Genomic DNA, 20,223 nt, shown 5'->3' on the forward strand with positions numbered 1-20,223 from the left:
TTCAAAAAGACCTTATAGTTTTTGAGAAAATCGATGTTAAAGTCGGGCGGAAATTCCGCATTGGAATGCGGAAATTGGTAGCGGAAAGCGGAATCGGTATTTGGCAATGCCGGAATGCGGATTTACCGCGGAATCGGAAATTGGAATTTCCGACCATCCCTACCACCAGTGATATGTATAAGCTTCAAAGAGTTAACAGCTCAGCAGAAAGGACCATTGGCTCTCCTCTGCCACCTCTAGACCTCCTCTACACCACTAGAATGAAAACAAGGGCTAACAGGATCTCCCAGGACCCGTCCCACCCAGGCTGCCACATCTTTAAGCTCCTCCCATCGGGCCAACGCTACAGGACCATCCGCCCAAGGACTAACAGGTGTAGAGACAACTTTTTCCCCCAAGCAGCCCTCCTGTTGAACTTCTGCCTCTTGTCGGCATGCTAGCTGCATTCAGGTCAAATTAGCCTGGTCTAGTCACACCTGAGCCCGGGCCAGTAAATAACCCAGCTGTCACCCTGGTGCACTTCTGGTAGAACTCTACTCAAAGTTGAATGAAGTTACTTTATCCCTTGAGCCGCACAATATCCAAACCCGGCGGACTCTTGCAAGAGCCAACCGCACTTTGTACTGCACCGACCATTAAAACTGGAGTTACTTGCCTGCCTTGCTTGTATTATTGTTATTGTCTTATGCCTGTCTTGCTTGTATTATGTTACTGTCTATGCCAATCTCTGTCTTTGCTCTGTTGCCACTGCCATGTGAACCACAACCAATTCCGGGTATGACCTCGGTCACACTTGGCAAAATAAAGATTCTGATTCTGATTGTGGCTGAAGCTAGAGGCTTACTAGTCATCTGATCAAATCAATCTACTCCTACAAAAAAAATGTCCTCAAGGAGAATGCATGGAGAAAACCATGTGTGACAAAAACCATAATAACTCAAAGACACCAAAGTTAAAAACATATGTTTTTATTTTACGTATAAAAGCTTGTAATACTGCTGAACATACAAGACTTTAATACATTAAAATCACAGTAAGGGTACAGTGTGCATTTGTACAGCTGGATATAGTTCAGCACGTCCAATACCACCAACTACAGTGGGCCTCACTGCATACAATGGTCTGAAAAATGAATGTTTCGCCCTCTCCGTACACAATACCAGACTAATGTTACATATTACTCTGCAAATGTGGAAAGTGAATTTCAGTGATCCGCTAGAGCAGATGGTCAGCTGGTCACATGATTATACCGAGAGCCAATCATTCCTTATTTAAGAAGCAGGACAGCTTAATGTTTGGCTGCACTGTACCCCTTGGGGAATGGGAGCATAGCTAACAGAATGCTGTTGACTGGTCCTCAAGGACTCTAAATGGGTCCTTCTCCCTAAGACATGCAAACGGTGCATCGTCCCCAAGGGCACTCACATGGACCATGTCCATAAGACATGCAAAAGCTGCTTCTGTGAAACTACTAATAATGAAATATTTTACATTTTTACCATTATCGTGAGCAAGTAATTATCACCTATCCAATCCATACCTTGTACTGATACAGACAGCTGGTCCAGCATGTTTTGGCCTTCAGGTATGTATGTGGTTCTGTAGTAATAAGGGGTGGGTGTGTACTAACCTAGCTGTTCTCTACAAAGCAAGTTACCTGCAAATGCCACAGGGGGAGGTTGAAAACAAAATAAGGGGGCTGAAAGAGGAGGTTTCAAATGTAGAGCAACATATGAAAATCTAGAGTGTACTGGAGTTCCCAGGCATCAGCTGCCTCTTAGGCAACCAGCTAAGTAAAAAAAAATCCTTGAAAAGTGCCATGGTCATTAAAGCAGTGCGGTGAACCCCACTCTCCCATCCCCTATCCATAGAGGAGAACAGGCTGCTCAGCAGATACTGTGTGCTTGCACAACAATCTTAAAGGGGCACTACAGCAAAAATTCATAAAATTTAAAATATGTGCAAACATATACAAATAAGAAGTGCACTTTTTTCAGAGTAAAATGAGCCATAAATTACTTTTCTCCTATGTTGCTGTCACTTACAGTAGGCAGTAGAAATCTGACAAGTTTTGGACTAGTCCATCTCTTCATAGGGGATTCTCAGCAAGGCTTTTATTCTTTATAAAGATATTCCCTAAAAAGGCTCCCTACACATTTTTTTGGCAGTTGGACAGAGCAACTGCCATTCACTAAGTGCTTTTCAAAAATATATCCTTGAGAATCCCCTATAAAGAGATGGACTAGTCCAAAACCTGTCACTTTTGTCAGATTTCTACAACCTACTGTAAGTGAAAGCAACATAGGAGAAAAGTAATGTATGGCTCATTTTACTGTGGAAAAAGTGTACTTCTTATTTGTATATGTTTGCACATATTTTAAATTTTATACTTTTTCGCTGTAGTGCCCCTTTAAACTGATCATCAGGAACAAATGTTCAGATGACCGTTATCCATGGTCAGGGGCGTAACAATAGACCCTGCAAGGGATGCAGTCGCAGGGGGGCCCAGAAGCCACAGGGGGCCCCGTGGGGGGAGAAGTTTCTTTTTCCCTGTCCTGAGAGACTGACAACTAAGGGCACAGAGAGAAAAAAACTTTCTGCTCTCTGCACAATTGTTCTTATGACTGCATCTGCTCAGCCACTGATAGGGAATCCTACAAAGTTTTGTAGACAGAGATTTGTAGACAGTTCCTATTCAATGTTCAGCAGGGTCTTGTGTACAGCGCCCAGCCCCCAACCTCTCTACCCCTCTCCAAGTGCTCTGTACTGTAGTGATGCTGGAGGAGTCTGGGCACTGAGAGAAAAAGCTTTCTATGCTCTGCACAAAAGAAGGCCCCATCCAAAGTTTTGCAGGGGGGCCCAGTGATTTCTAGTTACTCCCCTGTCCATGGTGCCAACATAACTTTACGAGGGCATAAGGCAACTACATTCCCATTAAACTTAACTGGGGCACTATAACTGCATCCTTCTTTGAAATGTGTTTATTCCTTCCATGTTAAATTGTACTTTGCTTAAAAGAACCAAAAAGTCCCCTTCTTAGAGTGCCATGAACTATATGAATATCCGGTAGTTCTGGTGCTCTATACCTTAACTGGGTAAATTAATTGTACACACTACATGTTTCGGGCAGAGCTCCGCCTGAAACGTAGTGTGTGTCCACTAAGTTCCAATGCAGCTTCTTGCTGCATGCAGCCTTTGAGTGCAGTGTCCTTATTTCGTCATTGTCTCTTGGGATTACAGTGTGGTGTAACTGTTGGACACTGGTCACCAGCTGGCCGGATAATTGCCGGTTCTCTACCCAAAGGTCTGAAGCTCTGCTCTACTTTGATGAATGAAATATACCTTGACCTATGTAAATAAGAGGCTTCACAGATCCAGCGCTAATTAATCTCTGCAACTAGCGTTTAGTCTAACTTAACTCCAACATGAATAGCTACTGCAGTGTGAAAGTCTAAGTAATCACTTAGGGTGCTGCTTACACCCGGGTCACCAGTTTGTGAAAAAATAAAAGATGAAAAAGTTGACAAGAAGGTTTGCCAAAAAACGCCAAATTTGCAGTGTTCATTTCTCCTCTTCTGAAAAAATAGGAGCAATCAATTTAAGCCACCATCTTTTTGTCTACAGGCAATGTAGGTTTACTAGTCACCCCTTTTACAAGACATTGAGGGAAGCATTCCAAATGAAGACTGTCCCTTCAAAAACCAGGATATTTTGATAGCTAACTCTATTACGGTTGTTTTAGCTAGCTTTGGAGATCAGATCGCCTAATGCTGCTATTTATAGTTAGGTTGAAAAGCATAACTGTACAGCTCTCTCCCACCACTACTTGGCAAACTCTGATAGTAGCCATTGTCTATGGTCAATCCATCACAGAGAGACCTTTTACCTATTTTATCCAGAGGTGAGAACCAGAGTAAGGTTTCTTGCCTCTCTTTATAAACATGTGCCTCCAGGCAGCGTCAGTCTGGCTTTACAAGTTATTGTAAGTTCTTTGAGTAAACTGAACAAGCCCCTCGAAAACGATGTTCTGCTTTTGCAAATACTGTATCCTGAGTTCAGGAAGGAGGATTAGTTGAATGGGTAGAAGACTACCTTGGTATGATGTGAAGCTGGGTGGGGGTGGGGAATGTCTCATTACTGATTTTTCAATATATATTTTTGGACGGGAGAGGTGGTGTGTTGCAACTAAGATTGCAACTGAAAAAACAAAAATCTTTTTAGGATGCAGTCAGACCCATCAAAGTGCAGCCTACAGCAACCAGCCTCTCCCTTTCTCCCATAGTGCACTGGGAGACAATGGCTGCTTGCTGCGGCCCAACAATTCTTCCTTCGGACACAGAAGAGAGGCTTCTTTTCAAACAAAGAACAAAAACACAAATTCAATAAAACTCAATGTATTACAAGTACACAGAAAAAAATATTTTACCCTTTAAACAAGAAAAACTAAAATATAAAAAAAAGGCAAACATGGATGTAATGTATACCAGGAAGCAAATATTGCTTAGTGACATAATGTGAGAGCATAGATCTCTACAATGGACACATCTTAACATGGGTAAAGACCTCTCACCATTTATCGTCCTTAAATTACATTTATGCATCGTAAGAACATCTTTCAACATGGACCATTCCACAAGACAAAGACGCAAATGACCACTCCTAAAAGGTCTCATGTATTGAAAATCAGTAATGAAGACTCAACAATAGTGATGGTCATATCTAGGAAAACTCATGCAGAAGCATGTGATTTGTTTGATGAGTTGATAGATTTGCAAAGCTCTGATTTGCTGTGATCACATGAACATGTCTAGCAAATCAGAGACTTGCATATTTATCACCTGACTAAACGGATGACATTCTTCTCCATGAGTTCTCCTAGACATGACCACCCCTACTCAATAACTTCTCCCAGGTGGTTAAGAAGGGTGCAGAAGAATATGTTGAACCTTGTGGGGTGGACCATGTAGGATGATCCGAGTGTGGATCTGTTAAATTAAGCACCAGATGATTAGTTGAAATACTTCAGGAGTAGGGAACATCAGTACCCCTAATCACAGAGTAATAACTTTAGGAAGTGCTTGACTACTTATTGTGTGCCAAAAAACAAGCAATTTTGTCATAAGGTCCTATCAGACCCAAGGTTCAATCACAGGGTTTGGAGGGCTAATGTAGGCTCATGGACGTCAGGATATATGGGACGTGATTTATTACAAATAGGTCTCAAAGTGACCCCAGAAGATCACCAGTGGGGATATCATGAGTGAACTCATGAGCCTCGTGAGGGTTGCACTCCAGAAAACAAAATTGAATCTAGGTTTGATGGATCACTAATGATGGTTCCACTGGGGATCCTTGAAGATCACTGGAAAATTTGGAAATGCTTTGGTAAAACCTGGCCCATAGGCTGTATTCATGAAGTGTTTTTTTTTTCCGGAGAACCCTCTACTGCAATGACTGCCCTGCGCAGCTGTCTGATGCACTTCAAAGTTTTAGGAGACTACAAATATGGGATTTATCTAAGGGCCTGTTTCCACTAGTGCGGTGCGAATCGCTGGGATTCCACCGCTGACAAAATCGCATGCGGATGCGATTCCGCATGCGATTTCGCATGCGATTTCGCATAGGCAGGCTATCAGCGATTTTAACCATGTCACTGCCTGGCTCAATGTACATTAGTTTTAGTGCGAATTCGCACGCGAAATCGCAGCAAAAAACACATGTGCGATTTCCCCTATTAAATACATTGCCTGCGAATCGCCTGCATTCCACACGCAGGAGAATTCTGCAGGCCCTACCGTGCAGAAAAATCCTGCACAGAAAAACGCACAAAAAAACTGACAAGTGGAAACAGTCTCATCCACTTGTATTGGTTATGCGAATCCGCATGCAGACAACGCATGCGGATTCGCTCTAGTGGAAACGGGCCCTTACAGTTTTATGGTCTAGTCAGTAAAGTGTAAAAAATTCTTCAGGTTATGCGATCCGTGAACAATAATCTAATTAGTTAAGACCAGTCTGTTCTGATATAATACAAAATGTTTTAGCTAATGAATTGATAGCCTGGTCAACAAGATGCTAATAATTCCAAGTCAATGCAAGCTTTATGCAGCTTGAAATGGACCAAAGTCCGTAGTTACTGCCCTTTATTGGTCCTTTTCCACATTGCATAAAATGTGCATCAACTCATAATCATCAGTATCTCATTGAATGTCCCTACCAAGTACTTTGGTTTTCTTCTTGTTGGGAAATGAGGGGAGGGGGTTAAGCAGATGTCAATCTGACTTTCAGGAAGACGCTATCTTTTGGTAGATATCTGCTATATTGATTAGTGGGGTAACACATTAAGGGGAAAGGGGGCGAATTGCAGTAAGTCACAAACTAAAAAAGGCCTTTCTAGAAAACTAGAAATTAGTCTATAATCCCCTTATTCACCGCAAACTACGCTCCTCCGACACAACTTTTACACTGGATCATAAAAATGTGAAAGGACAGGTCTCCTTCCACCAGTCACAGTGTTGTCAATTTTCTGCTTTTTTAACGAATGTTAGGAAATTGCCAAATGATTGGGAATGATTCTCATTCCGTGCCTTCAGTATAGTCCAATGCTAAAATTGTCACTCAAACATCTAAACACAGATGGGTTACAGAGGCCTTAAAATTACATCAGATTTATTTGGTCTTTTAGCAACTCTCGTCATTTTTTTTCTCCCTAAGTATTTCATGAGGGTAACCCTGCTAATGCTGGGTTTAGGATTTTTTAATTATTTGGAAGGCAAATAGCCTCCAGTCCACACTTCAATGTTGCATTGTTCACCTGTTGGGTTTAGGACCCCAAGGAAGACAAACGTTGTCTTTGAGATGGTGGGCTAAATCGTTTTGACCACCAGCCAAGGCCTCGGAAGATTGTTTCTACCAGTGACTACATTTCCCACTGGTCAGCTAACACAGTCTTAAGTCACCAACTGTTTCCAGGTACACCTTTAAGACCTTACTCACAAGGACTTTTATAAGTCCATGACGTGGTAATCTACTCTAGGGTTTCACTACGAAGTGAAGTAGTGCCATCTGCTTTATGTTCACCACGACTCCAGGAACTGAGAACAAGTCAACCCAACCGGACTTTGAACATTTACAGCTCTGTCATCACTGTTCTGACAGTTGTTTTTTTTAATGACCTTACAGGATACAAATCCTGATTTTTTTTCCTTGGCTTGTGAATATCCTGCAACAAACACCAGATCGAAACGTCTAGATATACAACATTTTACCAGCTAATGGCTGCATTTCGTTCCTGCACACTGGAATAAGTCAGCTCTGCTGTCTCTCTACCACTGCTAAGCCTGTGGCATGCGTCCCACTTTTCCACCCTGGTGAGCTGAGAAGGAGGTCAATGGAAAGTCATGGGGTCTCTAGACCACTTTTTTTTGGTGCAGATACACCATCCCTGCTTCACCACCGCATTTTTGGCGGTCGGGCCCTGTAAGTTACAAATGGTTCAAGAGTTGGGAAGCCATTGTCCATGGCTCCCACCCCAGAAGTCTGAAAAAAGAAAGGCAAGTTAGTCCAGCTCAGTCTGTAAACTTGTGGATGTCGTTGTGTAACCGGTAGTGGGGATAGGAAAGCTCGCTGTGGTAAGGGCAGTTTTGGTGACACCGACACTTTTCCACCCACATCATGCTCTTCTGGAACGTGTCACCGTCTTCACAGCGGAAGCGGACACGCATCGTCCGGGTCTTGGAGGGGGTGCAACACCGGCCATCCGTGCAGGAGCCGCAGTACTGTGGCTTGTATTTCCGAACGCTGGTGCAGCCAGCGTAGGTGAAGTAAACTGCCTGCTTGGCTTTCTTTGTTCTGGTACATTTCTTGCCATTCTGGAAGAAGAAAACAAAAAGGGTGGCCGTTATAAAATGATATGCACAGGGAAGCACATTTTGATTCTGTTGGCAATAAACATTGAAGCCACCAGAGAAAACAACTTTGCTGTTTGTTGCTGGCATGTTTACGATTTTACACACTTTCTAGCCAACTATTCATCAGAATCCCTGGAGGATTCAACAAAGAACATTACTGAGCTTTTTAAAAGCATTTATAAAATCTTATAAAATCTTATGTCTAGTGATAGTGTTTGAATTTGCAAAGAGTAATTCAACAGAGGCACCCAAAAAATTAATATACACTAAAAACAGTTAAAAAAAAGGGGAAGTGGAGGTGGACTTACCTCCCCATAGACTACTCGATATAGTCAATTTCAAACAAAAATCACTTTATTACATATTCCAATGTGCAACGCATTTCGCACATGTGACCTGCTTCATCAGGCCAAATAAGGAGTAACTGATACGAGCCCTTTGAAATCCAAGCGCCTCTGAATTTGGAAGAATGAATTCAGAAACCCGAATTCTCCTGCACGAAGCTCACAAATCAGTAGATAGGATCACGGTGAGTTCACTCACTTGCGGTTCACGCCGCACTTCATGTCCAAGTAGAAGGAAGAAGCATCAAATTGTTGTGAGCACGGCGTAAATCCCCCTTGACCCTGTCCACTGCTTTGGGTGCTGTTTGTGGGAGAATTTAGGTTTTACTCCCAAATTCAAAAACTAACACTAGTCATTTCCATTTATCCAGAAACCAAAAATGTAACATTTGTGGATCATTAGAGTATAAATAAATATTTTTTGCATGGTTCCATACTGAGGTTCTGGTTTATAGCACACCTAGCAGTGTTCTCCCTGGAACTTTTTTTTACAGCCGGTGGCATGGTAGGGCGTGATGAGAGAATACTGGGCCGGCACTTCTCTGCGCAACTCTGCTTATAGCATAGGAGGAGGTGATCAGATGACAGTTGGGTACTCACCAAAACTAGAGCACCATGATAAAAAAGCCTGGGGAGAACATTACCTATAGGTTTTACATTTTACAGACTGAATCATGTCAGCGTACAAACAGGTATATGTAGCTCCAAGCGATGAAAAAATGGGCGTGGCTCCCAACAAAGGGAATAATATGGCCCCAATCCAGCATCAGATCTCACTGCTCTCCTAACTGCCGCTTAGCTATGGTCACCATGGTTACCTCCGGCCGGCGCCTCTGACATCATGAGAGGTGCCGGGCAGAAGTAACCATGGTGACAGGATGTGAAGCTGGCGGCAGGAGAGCTGTGCAATTCAGCGTTGGATCGGGGCCATGTGAGTTACGGCAGAAGGGACTGGGGGCCGAGGAGCACTGGGCAGCCTGCCAGGGACAGCAAGGCCCCCTCTAAATTTCAAGTGGTTCTGTCTCGCTATAAAAACACGGGCCACCAAACAGTTACAGTACATACAATAGACATGGAGACAATAATATGGTCAATAGCTCACGAGGGGGGCTGCACTGAAACAGCCTGCAGTTTCTCAAGTGTACCTATCACCGGTGGGCTGATATTGTCCTTTACAGAGACCGTCCTATAAATTGGAGGCAGCAGTAACCTAAGTACTGGTCCAGCCCACACGACTGAAACACCTGCCTGCTCACTACACAGTAATTGTGGTGGAGAAAGGTCTTATGTGTCAGAGGTTTAACAACGCCTAAACCTTAAACTGCAGTACAGTAAAACAATCACAAGATGTCACTGTGTGTAAACATGATGGTATTTATTATGGTATTGTTACTTCCTGTATTCTCTCTGTGTGCTCCTCTCTGTTCTAAGTAAGCTGCATTCCTGGTGATGATGGTGTATGATTTATCTCTGCACGTTTTCCTTCAGTAAAGACTTCTAACTTGTTATACTGGGTGCCTATCTGCGTGTACCGACCACTCTGCTCCATCATCATGTAGGATATGGATGGAACACCGTACCTTGGTTTTCGTTGGTAAGGGGTCTTTGCAGGGCCGTATCTGGCACAGGCGCATCTCCTTCATCAGTTTACACTGTGGATTATCATTGGTCACCCTGGTGGACATGCCCATACCGCAGGATTTGGAGCACTGGGACCATTCGGTGGTCTGAATGGCACAACTGGAACGATCTGGCTGTGGATGCGGCCCAAGACCTGAGAAGTACAAGAGGAGAGGGTTATAGAAAACCACCAGCAACATTACATGAAAACCACCAATAACATTCACAGGTACAAGAAGAACCCAAGACCCGTAACGTACAGCAGCTTCTTTCCATAGGATCACATGACACGCATCGGGAGCCCATGGTGAGACACTGCCACACGGTGGTAGGCTGGGGTAGTAAAGAGGAGAGGACGCGGCGATGGACCAGGTAATTGTGCACCGATGTGGTTGCTCTGCATATTACCATGTTGCTGATGCCACCTTCTAGATTTTGCCACCAGAATGCAATGATTCAGGGGGCTTCATGGTAATACCGGTGCTGTTCCTTTCCTTGTATTGGTTTTGATAAATCTGCCCCACTCCTGCCGTGGTTTCACAGCTTCCCTTGCCACCTTTCCCATCCACCATTACCAGATTATATACAGGTCATTATATCTGTAATATGCATATCAGGGCTGGCTCTTAAACTCTCATCTATTCCTTTTAATGCTCATATTCACTGACCAGACCATATGTAGAGGTAAAGAGGGCTAATCTTAAAGCCTAGTACACACCTTCAACTTTGATTGCCTGATCACTGACCAATTTTACCAACTCCATGTAGTACGGTATGAGGGTTTACTTATACGATTTGCTCATAGTATTCAATATCTGCTGACCCTCATATTACATGGAGGCAGAAAAATAAGTCAATCACTGGCCAATCAAATTTGGATATGAGCGTATGCACCCTGATACTCACGCAGCCTGGGTGTGTGTGGGGGTGGGTGGTTGCTAGACTAGATTCTGAACAGACTAGTGCCCTTTGGTATCAGGCATTGCCCATCTTGAGTGGCCATCATCACAGGATTATGCTAATTTTGTATGCAACTGTATGCACCTCCTTAAAAAAATGAATCCAATAAAGCCAAGGAGGGTTTCGATTAGTCCATTTTCAATATGTGTTAATTTGCATACAGAATTTGCATAATTCTTCATCAACTCAGAATTATTTGCACCTCATTGGCCATCCTTAGGCAGCACTTTGTGTATTCTGACTCATCGACTTAGAGATCGGACACTCCCTCTGCAAGCCTGATGCGAGCCTTCAGCTGGTGTGTGGCAGATAGAGATGGTCAATAAAATGCATAAAATTTGCATGCATCTTTAATGCAAATTGTATGATTGAGACTGAGCCCATGAAATGCACTTCCTGATGATTCAAAGTGGCAAACAATGTCCATTAACTCCACATGCAGTTCATATAGAAAACAATTTTAGGAGGTTTATGTTTTGTGCAGTTTGAAGACGTATGTACATTGGTCCGGCGGGCCTTTACCTGGTTCCACTTTGAATCCGTTGCGGACTAGCGTTATGAGCTCGTTGCTAGAGACGGGCTCCACGTCTTCCTGGTCTACCATCTCTTCGGAGGACTTCAGCGAGTCCTCCACGTCTATGTTGGTGGTGTCCGCAGAGTCCTCTGAGATGTGGTTGCTGTCGCACAGCCACTCCTCGCAGCACTGGCCCGGAACCTTCACCAGCCTGGGGTTGATGCAGTCCACACTGGGCAGCGCCATCTCCTGGGGACACAGAGGCATGCAGCCCACCACTCCGTCCATGCAGGTGCACTGGTGCTTGCAGCTGGGCTGGAAGTTCTCACCATTCTGATAGATCTTGCCAAAGAACTCGCAGGGCCGACCTTCTGACTTGGCTGAGAAGACAATGGAAGACATGAGTGAGTCCAGCAATGCCTAAAGTCAAACTTCAAGCACAGATCCAAACACAAGAACTTAAAGGACAACTGAAGTGAGAGGGCTATACCAGTTGCCTGGCTGTCCTGCTGATCATCTTCCTCTAATCCTTGTAGCCATAGACGCTGAACAAGCATGCAACAGATCAGGTGTTTCTGGCATCATTGTCAGATCTGACTGGATTAGCATCATGCTTGATACTGGTTTTATTCAGACACTACTGCAGTCAAATAAATCAGCAGGGCTGCCAGTCAAATGGTATTGCTTAAAAGGAAATAAATATGGCAGCCTCCATATAACTCTCACCCCAGGTTCACTTTAAACGGGGAGCTTAGAAAAGCCAACCGCCTAATGATACAATTTTTCATACAATTGTTTACCAACCATTCTTCGTATGAACGATCAGAAATGATTGTTTGGGACCACTAATGGACAGAAATCTCCTAACCAGTCCCATCAAATTAATGAAATCAATCCAGTCAATCTGATTGGATTGGTTAGGAGTTTTTTTGTCTATCAGTGTACCAAACAATCATTTCCAATTTTCCATATGAAGAATCATTTGTAAACAATTGTTTGGCAAATTGTACCATTAGTGGCCACTTTTAGGCTCATGCAGCCTACCATTACTGGCTTTAAAGGACAGATGTAGCAAGAGGTATATGGAGGCTGCCATATTTAGTTTATTTTAAGCAATACCAGTTTCCTGGCTATCCTCTGCCTCTAATACTATTAGCCATAGCCCCTGAACAAGCATGCAGCAAATCGGGTGTTTCTGACATTATTGTCAGATCTGACAAGATTAGCTGCATGCTTGTTTCTGGTGTGATTCAGACACTACTGCAGCCGCATATGTCAGCAGGGCTGCCAGGCAACTGATATTGTTTAAAAGGAAATAAATATGGCAGCCTCCATATCATATTCTTCTCACGTCAGTAGCCCTTTAAAGGGTACCTAAAGTGAAGAAAAAAAAGAAGTGTAACTTACCTGAGCATCTTCCTGCCCCCTGCTGTCCTTCTGTTTCCTCACTGTTAATGCGCGATTATCTAGACAGCTGCAGTGCTCCTCTGAAACCTAGCCAGTCATTGGCTACTGTAATTTTTACATAGTGCACAAGCACAGAATGCTCCCGTACATGGAAGGGGGATCGGGAAGGGCAATGCAACTGACCAGAGGATGACAGCAAGAGCACCAAAGGACTGCAGGGGGCTAGAAGAACCACATGGGAAGTTAAACTTTTTGCTTAGGTACACTTTAACCCTTTGGGGACCGGCTGCCTAACCCCCCTTAACCTCCCTGGCGGTTAATTTTTTTTTTCCTAATTGAAAAAATCCTTTTTTTTTTAAATTTTTTTTTTTTTGTTTCATGTAAAGCTACCAGAGTGGTAGCTACATGAAACACCACTAGAGGGCGCATGTGGCCCTCTAGTCCGATCGTCGCCGGCATCTATAGCAAACAGGGGAACGCGTATATAACGCGTTCCCCTGTTTGGCTTCTCCTGTCGCCATGGCGACGATCGGGATGACGTCATGGACGTCAGCCGACGTCCTGACGTCAGGCACACCCGATCCAGCCCATAGCGCTGCCTGGAACTCATTGATCCGGGCAGCGCAGGGCTCTGGCGGGGGGGCCCTCTTCAGCCACTGCGTGCGGCCGATCGCCGCAGAGCGGCGGCGATCAAGCTGTGCGCGCGGCTAGCAAAGTGCTGGCTGCGCGCACAGCAATTTACAGAATGAAAATCGCCCCACCAGGGGCTGAGATCTCCCCCTGCGCGGCATAGCCCGAGCTCAGCTCGGGCTTACCGCCAGGGAGGTTAAGGACCAGGCCATTTTCCATGCACGGGGGAGGGGGGGGGGCGCATTTGGGGTGGTCAGACAGCCATATCCCCACTATAGATGGCTGGACATAGTGTCCCCTCTGTGGCCAGGTGTCCCCCGTATTGCCAGTAGCCTTTACTCAGGCTCCAGCGATAAGCAACTCTAGCCCCCTCCGCTCTGGCCAGCATCCTCGCTTGCACTGCTGTTAAGTTCTGGTCGCAGCTTGATGATGTCATCAAGCCAGGACCCGACACTTACGTCAGAGCGAGCAGGGATGCTGGCCAGAGCGGAGGGGAGTGAGGATCGCCAGGGGAACGTCAGGAAGGTGAGTGGATCCTCTTCTTCCCCTCAGACCGTCGCTGCTCTGTTAGTGATCACTACGATCTGCCAGCGATTGTAGTGATCACGTGATCAGGAGCCAATCGCGATGGCTCCTGATCACTGAGGGGAGATGTCAGCTGTCATTTGACAGCTTAATCTCCACTCTCGGGTGTGCAAGATTGCGTTGGGAGTGAAAATGGCAGGTGGTGTAAATCCTACACCTTATCATCAGGCTAGAACAGCCATAAATGCGGCGTAACGATGCCCAAAAGGTTAAAGTACGAGCAACATGAGCATCGTTTAACGCCATCCACTCGTCAGTGTGAACCGACTCGAAAGGGATTTAAGATATGCCACATGAAGGAATGTGGCAAGCTCAGTCATCACACAGGCCTGGACCACTTCTGCCTGGATGTTGTCACTTCTGCAGTCACATACTCCTTGTATGGCAGAGATGTTAATAAAAATGGAATCTGCCTGCAATGAGTCACATGACCGTCACCTGACCAGTGACCCATGTGATGAACCTTGTAAACTCCTTTTCTCCGTAAACAGATTCCGTCAGATCAATAACCTCTCCTGTATACAGGAACTTGGAAGAGGCGAGATGAAGACACTGGAGTCTGCCAACAACTCACAGTCATAGAGTGACGAGCAATTATATCCAAGCAATTATATCCATGCCTGTTTTCTGTTCCAGGCAGACAGATAGATGGCTGCGATTACAACATGCCAGGTGCGCTGTTGACTTGAATTATATCTGCTTTGCCGGATGCCCGGGTGTCAGGAGGAGAGCGAGTGCCAATCTGCTCCCAGCCCAAATATCCCGCTCATCTTTCCCTAATGACTTGTGATAGGTGCGAGTCTAAACTCAGTTACACTGCGATCCGGGTCACTGGCCGTGCCCAGGTAATCAGAGCTCATTGCTCCTGGATGGCTCTGTGCATAGAGTGTTGTTGCCAATTTTCTCTGCAGAAAAACATCTACAGGAAATGGTTTGTACACAGCGCGGTCGGCTATGCTGTTTACAGTCAGCCGTAGGTAGGAAATAAGGGATGAATGCGCAAGGGATTGGAGGATGCGATTTCACAGCCAATCAGCCCCAATCTCTCTCAAGGTGGCCACACACCATACAATAAAATGATCCAATTTTAAAGGACGAATGTCCTGAGAAATCAAACGCTTTTTTTCATCCGTTTGAGAAATCTGGACGAATTTTGCGTTTTTATTCGATAAAAGAAGATCGGCTTTTTCTGATCAATTTTTATGAAAGTTGAATGGTGTAGGGTAGACTGTGTAGACTGGCAATTTCTGGATGTACAGACACAAGCAATGTTTGAGTGTTTGGATGTTTCTAGGTCAAACTCCGGCATGCGGGCCAAATCTGGCCCTCAGGGCCATTAAATTTGGCCCCAAGTGGTTTCTCCACTTTGCATTATGTTTGGCCCACTCTAGACCACCAGGGAAGCTCTATTGGAAGTGAAGCCCTAGATCACGAAGGAAGCCATATGGGGGAGGAAGGGGAAACCACTAAACACCAGGGACCTATATAGGGGAGAGTGGAGGCCACTAGACACCAGGGAACCGTATAGGGGTTGGAAGGGGAAGGAGGGGGGGGGGGCATTAGACAATTAGACACCAGGGAACTTTACAAGGGAGAAAGGTGGCCAGTAGATAATGACAGTCACCCACCTGAAACAAGCATGCAGATAATCCAGTCAGAAACAACTGATCTGCTGCATGCTTGTTCAGGGTCTATGGCTAAAAGTATTAGAGGTAGAGGATCAGCAGGATAGCCACAAAAATGGTATAGGTCTCTCACTTAGTGTTACCCTTAAACAAAACTCTTGAGCTTACCACGGCAGATGCCCATTGTAGAGGAAGGATCGGCCCCGAAGTCACAGTGCAGCCCCTTGATGTGGTCACACGGGTGTCTCAGATTGCAGTCCTGGTTATACTGGCGGGCGCAGACTTTGCAGCACCCGCAGGCGTCCGTCACGAGGCTGATGCCAGGGGCACACGTCGAGGGTTCCTTCGGACACACGCAGCTTGCTGGGCAGGGGGATTCCACCTGAGGGAACACAAGACATTCCTATTACAGCTTCTGCGGTCACAGCGATCTTCTCTGTTTGGAGTACTGCTGCCAGGAAACGATTCAAAATCTCCCACCTTGCTGCAGGCCTAATTAGTTACACATGGCAAGAACTGTTGCTACGCCCCTCATTTTCAACTGACTGGAAGCGGACTGGCACTCCCATCTACCAGATTCTGTTAGACACACTGTGAAATGGCTGTTTTACGTGCACATAAACAAAGAGTGATGAAGCTGAAAATGTGTGCTATTAATCGTTGCAATAAGTAGAGGCAAACATTGCGCTTCGATTAACGTGTTTTTTTAAAAAATGGGATAAAAATAGTTTGTTTAGGTGTTCCTAAAGGCTCATACACACGTCCAACTTAATGCACGACCAACTGCACAACATGACCAACCATAGAACAAGCAGTTTACCTGACAAGTACGTACACCCATGCCAACCAACTACCTACCAACCAACCGACTTAAATACCATGCGTGCAAGCTAAATTACAAACTGCACAATATGGGGTTGATTCACTATCACTATAACTCCCCTTACTGCAAGCTTAACGTGCCTTATTAGTGTTAACGTGCCTTATCAGAGTAGCATAGCGAGCGCTGCAGACTTATGCCTGCTAATTGGCTCCACTCGTCCCGCCCTGAGCCCCTGCGGGTCATTATCCCCGCACTTTAATTGGCCCAATAGGTTGTCTGTCACTTGACAGGAAACTTCACAGGCAGCCTATTGGGCCAATCAAAGTGTGGGGATAATGTCCTTTAAAGTGATTGGACCCACAGGGGCTCCGGGCAGGACGAGTGGAGCTCTCATCATTGCCAATCAGCAGGCATAAGTTGGCAGTGCTCGCTATGCTAGTCTGATAAGACACACTAACTCTGATAAGGCACATAACTCTGATAAGGCACGCTAAGCGTGCAGTAAGGGGAGCTATAGTGACAGTGAATCAACCCCTACAGTATGTCCACATTCAAAAACAATAAAATTGTTCAAAAGACTTGTACACATGTTCCAACCTGCATGATAGTTGGGCAGATTGATCCACCGGTTGAGTTAGCCCCACCTTCTGCAGATTGTACCCCTGTACCCCCCGGGAGAGGACTGATGTCAGGATGGTGAGAGTATGCTTTACGCAATGCATTGTCATATAGTCATATCAGATCTGTCCAATCACATTGACCTGGCCAGACCTTGAAACGGTGTCCAGCAACAGATTATTATTATTATTATTGAGTATTTATATAGCGCCGACATATTACGCAGCGCTGCAGATCTACGTAATGCAACATTAGAACCACAACCACAGAACAATTCAAGTATTTAGAATTTACACCACAATTTTGAGTGCTTTGTTGTGGAAATATAGTTACCCTAAGGCTGCTTTCTCACCAAGACGTTGCGTTTAGGGGACGTTATAGGGCACATAACGTGCCCCTAACGCAACGCCTGGTGGTGTTGGAGCAGGACGCTACCAAGAGCCGCGTTACAAGCAGCTCTTGGTGCGCCTGCTCTGTTGGAGGCGCTGCGGAGACCACGTGAGCGGAGCTCTCCGCATCACGTGGTCTCGTCAGCCAATCAGCGGCCGCTCCAAGAAGTAAACACTGCAAGTGCAGTGAATGTCAAGTAGCCATGTGCCTGGCTATGTAGCGGCCTCTCCCTGCCTCCTCTCCGCCCCTAAAATAAAATAAAAAAAAAAACATACTGAGCATGTGCATACAGTCTAATACGTCTTAAGCCGCTAGAACGCACAGTATGCTGCACTACAAACGAACGTGCAGCGTTACTGTGTAACGCAACGTGGGCACTGTGAACAGCCCATTGCTTTTTCATTGCTGTGCGGTGGGGTGCGTTATAGGCTGCTCTAACGTGCGCCTGTAACGTCTCACTGTAAAGCAGCCTAAAGCAAACCTGAAGTAAACATAAACTGACTAGATAAACAATTCCATCCATGGAAAAAAAAGCCAAAGTCGTTGGAAAAATTAGTGACAAAATCGTGTGGTGGGTACAGGCCTTTATATTATAAGCTTGAGGACAGGTCATCTTTCCCTCCAATAGTATCCTGTGTTCCACCACCTCTTCGATTGTGAGTCTGATGAGACAGGTCCTCTTCCCTATGATTGCATCCTGTGTTTCCCCACATCTTAGGCTGTAAGTCTGATGGGACGGGTCCTCTTCCCCTACTACTTTATCCTGTGCCCCCCCCCCCCACCTCACACACACACACACACACACACACACACACACACACACACACACACACTTCTTAGATTGCAAGCCTGAAGGACGAGTCCTTTTCCCCTTCTACTGTATCCTGTGTTCCCTCACATCATGTAGATCTTTTGGGGATCTCTGTCACCCAAAAGTTTGTGTACCGATAATTGGCGGACAACAGAGCATTGCCGGCGCTGTACAGACGTGTCATCAGCCTCCTGGCTAACAACGCATCTGTTACTATGTGGAGGGCTGATGAAGGGTCGACGAGCAACATGCGATAAAGCAAATTCCCATTGGCGGGTGCTCGGAAAAAGAAAATGTAAATCTAAAATGAGGCCTTGTGAGACAAAAAGCTGCCATTAATAACGTATACATCAGTTTGTAAACTTTAAAAGTGAAATACAATTGACTAAGCCAGTACGGTCTCCTCAAGCCCAATAAGGAGGAGGGAATCTACCAAAATTCGTCAGGCGGCACCTCAGCGAGTTCTAGCGCAGATGTCACACTCCCAGCTCAAGTGACATTTGACTTTGGTAACGTCTTGCACACTAATCCCCGGATGGCAGCCAATTCCCAGATTGGGCGCCAAGGACTGGCGTAAACAAAGCCATGTGACCCCATGAGTCATGGCATGTCTCACCTCGAGGCTGGCAAGCAGCGCATTCTCCGGACAGGGCACGGCGCGGAACAAGAGCCCCCTTTCACTCAGCGCTGTTGTGATAACCAGTTCAGGCCTGGAAAAAAAAAAGGATGCAAGAACGCACAGCAAAATATATTTTCCCAAACCACACAGCCCTATTCATTTAAAAATAGAACGGCTCATGGTCTGCAGAAAATGCCAGAGTTATATATAAACACGCAGGTATGGAATCTTTTTCCGTGGAATGTTTAGGACTAGGCGGCATTTCCCAGATAAGGGGGTCTTTCCTTAAAGAAAAAAACAAATTTAGCAAGGGGGGGGGGGGGGGGGGGAATACAAGTCCACATACTCTGGTTGTGCGTAGATGAGTTTCCTCAGCCGTGAGCTGCAGCGGTTAAATGTTGTTAATGCGTACATTTACTGCCGCAACTGTGACATCATAACTAAGTGGCTTGTGTATAAGATTAGCAACCAATGCGTTGTGTTAGTCCTAAAGACTGTCTATATGGAGTTTGGGTGCACATACATAACTTGATATTGTGATCGACCTTTAGATTCAATCATTTTATTGAATCGGAAGAGAATTGGTGCCGCAACATGGCTATTTTATTGACTTTTCGATCCGGTCACATTGGTTGAAAGGATTGATTGGGACTGCTGGAGGATCTCGGTCGCAAGGGCTTGATTTGGTGGGAGGTGATAACGGCGCTCGATATTGCGATGACTAGCCAGTGTGTATATGTGTCCACCTCATCAGGGCCAGATTTGGCCATTTTACTGCTCAAGGCTCACTATCACCAGCAGCTCCCCCCCCTCCCCCCCACCCCCAGCACTGTCCTTTGCGCTCTCCCTGTCCTGTGGGTACCGCTTGTCCTCTGCTCTTGTCTTGTGCTGCCCCCCATCCTGTGGGCCACTGCTAGCCCCTGTGGAAGCAGGGCAGCCACTGACTGGGTTTGTGACTGTTGTGGTTTACATGTTTGACAGTTTAACAGCCCACTGCCTGGCAAGGAGTAGGTTTCAAACAAGGATTTCCTGGTCATGGCCATGGCCTTTGTGGTCCTACCTCAAATCTGGTCACGTGCCCCATGCCTATGTGCAGTGTTAAAGGCTCACCTGTCCGCCACTGTGAAATCCTGGCCTCTTCCGGAGTCAGTGTGAACGGTTGTAACAAGTGGCACAAAGCGCATGTTTCATGCTGAAATGTATTGGAGATCTGCATGCAGTGTGTGGGCAGGCAATAGAGCCCTCTCTAATCAGTTTTTGATCAGAGAGATATCTATCTAAGGGTCAATCTGGCCATACAGTACATGAGTGATGTATGACCACATTTTGTATTTTCTGCCTGTGTTTGTGTAGGGTCCTCCTATCCC

At 45.5% G+C, this 20,223-nt stretch overlaps 1 protein-coding gene across 1 annotated transcript in view; it reads right to left on the reverse strand.

Moving 5' to 3' along the window:
• Window positions 1-952: 952 nt before the first annotated feature.
• LOC137527760 (CCN family member 1-like) overlaps window positions 953-20,223 on the reverse strand; it is a 31,798-nt gene continuing 12,527 nt past the window's right edge. The window contains exons 2-5 of the mRNA XM_068248638.1: window positions 15,764-15,977; window positions 11,357-11,728; window positions 9,835-10,028; window positions 953-7,871 (exon numbers count right to left, since the gene is read on the reverse strand). Of these exons, the coding sequence (XP_068104739.1) occupies window positions 7,569-7,871; window positions 9,835-10,028; window positions 11,357-11,728; window positions 15,764-15,977 (1,083 nt within the window). The 3' untranslated portion in view covers window positions 953-7,568. The remainder of the gene's footprint in view (window positions 7,872-9,834; window positions 10,029-11,356; window positions 11,729-15,763; window positions 15,978-20,223) is intronic.

The sequence above is a fragment of the Hyperolius riggenbachi genome, chromosome 8, assembly GCF_040937935.1.
Source record: "Hyperolius riggenbachi isolate aHypRig1 chromosome 8, aHypRig1.pri, whole genome shotgun sequence".
Classification (NCBI taxonomy): Eukaryota; Metazoa; Chordata; class Amphibia; order Anura; family Hyperoliidae; genus Hyperolius; species Hyperolius riggenbachi.